Source organism: Triticum dicoccoides, chromosome 3B (genome assembly GCF_002162155.2).
Source record: "Triticum dicoccoides isolate Atlit2015 ecotype Zavitan chromosome 3B, WEW_v2.0, whole genome shotgun sequence".
NCBI lineage: Eukaryota > Viridiplantae > Streptophyta > Magnoliopsida > Poales > Poaceae > Triticum > Triticum dicoccoides.
Genome location: NC_041385.1, coordinates 564,473,108 through 564,475,714, shown reverse-complemented (window position 1 = coordinate 564,475,714; position 2,607 = coordinate 564,473,108). Strand labels below are relative to the sequence as shown.

The 2,607-nt window shown below is 50.4% G+C and overlaps 1 protein-coding gene across 2 annotated transcripts; it reads right to left on the bottom strand.

Moving 5' to 3' along the window:
* Positions 1–847: 847 nt before the first annotated feature.
* LOC119281557 lies at positions 848–2,144 on the bottom strand. Of its 2 annotated transcripts, none has more exons than XM_037562052.1 (3): positions 1,963–2,144; positions 1,642–1,831; positions 848–1,557 (listed from the first exon to the last, which is right to left on the bottom strand). In XM_037562052.1, exons 2-3 carry the CDS (start codon positions 1,810–1,812, stop codon positions 1,189–1,191), a joined length of 540 nt encoding a protein of 179 aa, XP_037417949.1. In that variant the 5' UTR covers positions 1,813–1,831; positions 1,963–2,144; the 3' UTR covers positions 848–1,188. The 2 variants fall into 2 exon arrangements, with proteins under 2 accessions (XP_037417949.1, XP_037417950.1); XM_037562053.1 differs by having other exon boundaries at positions 1,997–2,143.
* Between the last annotated feature and the right edge of the window lie 463 nt (positions 2,145–2,607).

The following is a 2,607-nucleotide window of genomic DNA, read 5'->3' as shown; positions in this document are numbered from 1 at the left end:
GATGCAGTGGGATGGGCAAAGGCGAAGGAGACTACATTGCACTAAAGTTGAAGAAAAATATGGATATATAAAGAGGGGGGGGGGGGTTAGAGGATGGAAGGATATGATTATGGTATGATATGCGGGACAATCAATATATCTTTTACTTTTATGACCTAGCTGCCATCAACGTTGACTAGTTAGCCTAGATGCTACATCATGTAGAACCACCCTCCAATCGTCCTATGCGGCTAATCAAACGGTGTCCTAACCGTATTTGGAGTTGGGGTTCTAAATTAAACTAGAAGTTGAGAAGGTTGAAATATGTATTTCTCTCTTAGTTGAACCACATCCAACAAAGTTCAATTATGCCTTTCGGATACCCCATTAGTTTGAGGCGTACCGGGATGTGTAAGTTGTGAAACAATTTCACAACTCTTTGGATGATTGATAACTCGTGACCCAAATATCGACTCCACGATCAGAAGATACTTATTTTTTGAAGGTTCAAGGAGGACCATTGCGTTCTTTATTTTTGTATTACATCCGCCATATGTGGCTACACGCGCGGCGTTGTGGTGAAACCGCGCGCTCCCACAAGTCAAGTGTCGGCGTGTGGATCTCCATAGGTAAAAGCATAAAAAAAGAACCTCAATCGGCAGGAGGGCATTTCAAACCATGGTGTCCCATACATCAAATTGTGATTGCATGGTCACAAGCATGGTCGGGACGGGGGTCACTCAATCTCAGCTGAGAGCACCCCACGCAGCCCAGCCGAGAGGACAAGCCAGCGGTTGCCGGAATGAATAAAAACAAAATTTAACATCAGAAACAACAATGTGTGCATAGATATACACTGCAGCAGCAATTTCAGAAACATCAAATTATAGCGAAGCTGGACCTATATAAGATATAACTCATGTCTGACGATCACATGCATACATAGAGGGTTGAATAATACAGCAAAGATAACCGCAATCTACCAATCCATCCAGTCTAATTATATACTAGCCAGCAAAGCATTGCCCAAATGGAGTAACTACTACTAGAGTCGATCTGGATACTAATTAACACTACACCAGTTACTAGATTCGCAAATATGGCACTACTCCATATCAGTCGTCACAGCAGAATCAATGCATACTCTAGAGTACGCCCTAGAACTACGCTCTCATCAGTAGTACCTCATGAGCTGATCCACGAACATGATCAGAAGAAATAGGCTACGTACTTCATGCCCCACCCATCACCTCCCAGAAGGGCCCGGAAGCTGAGGAGGTCGCCCACCACGAAGAAGCAGAAGCCCGCGGTGAAGTAGATCCTGCCGAAGATGTATCCTGGGTCGGCGGTGAGGAAGACCCAGACGGCGCTGGCGAACAAGCAATGGAAGAGGACGGTGACCACCAGCGCGAGGTAGGCGAGGGTCCGGCGGGCCCGGCGACGCTGGCATGGGAGCAGCAGCGCCAGCGCCACCGCGGCCGCCTGGGATGGGGGGCAGCACAGAATCCCGACGCAGAGGGCGATTAGCCTGGCGGCCTCCTCGTCCGTCAGCTCGATGCACGGCAGAATGAAGGAGGACTGCAGAGGATCACCATGCCAGCTTAGCGCATGATGGATCGGTCGCGATGTGAAACATCCGAAGGGTGACGGGTAGGTAGTTACCTGGCTGCACGACACATGGATGTACTCGGCAATGTAGCCGCTTGCTACGCCGCAGACCGTGGCGAAGGCGTTGAGGAGCGCCCATCCGCAGGCCAGCGGGACGGCATCCCGGATCTTCTTCTTGGCCGCGCTCAGAGGCAGCAGATCAGGGGTCTTGCCGTCCATGGACATCGATCCAAGCTAGGTAGGACTGTAGGAGTAGGACGAGATCAGCAACAACTTATGGTTAGGTTCTTCTTCTCTAATTTCATGTCCCCATTCGACATAAAAGAAGAAGAAGAAGAAGAAGAAGAAGAGGGGAAAGAAGAAGAGGAAAAGGACATTAGCAAGATGGCCGGAGATGGAGGGGAGTCACCGTCACTCGCTCGTCGGATGCAAGGGAGAGGTTCTTCCTAGCTTGTTAGCTTGGCGTGCTTCTTTCTGAAGGGGCTCAAGCTACAACTACAGAGCACGCTAGTGGTGGAGGGAGGAGTTTAAGTGGCCGAGGGCACCGCAGCAGCGACGTGGGGCCGCCCCAAAACCCACTACGTGTCGAGCAGCCGTAGCATGCATGAGCTGCACACACACACACACACACACACACACACACACACACACACACACACACACACACACACACACACACACACACACACACACACAGGGAGGAGACTCCGGTTCATCTCATGGCAATGGCAGTGATAAAGGAAACTACCGCGAAGTTGCGTCCGCGAAGCACCCATACCCTCTTTGGCAACGAGGTGGCACACTCAGTTTCTTTGCAGGTTGACAAAAACGTGAATGAACGTAGCACGCGCACATGCATACGGGGCAGTGGAAAGCTAGCTAGCCTGCTCTTTCGAATTAGCTGCACGGTCAGTTTAAGTTTCAAACTATAGCTAGTGTGATTTCTACGCATGTACTCGTAATAATAACCCCGGCTTCCTGCACGGTGCACCATCCACACCGTACCACTCCGATGACTGG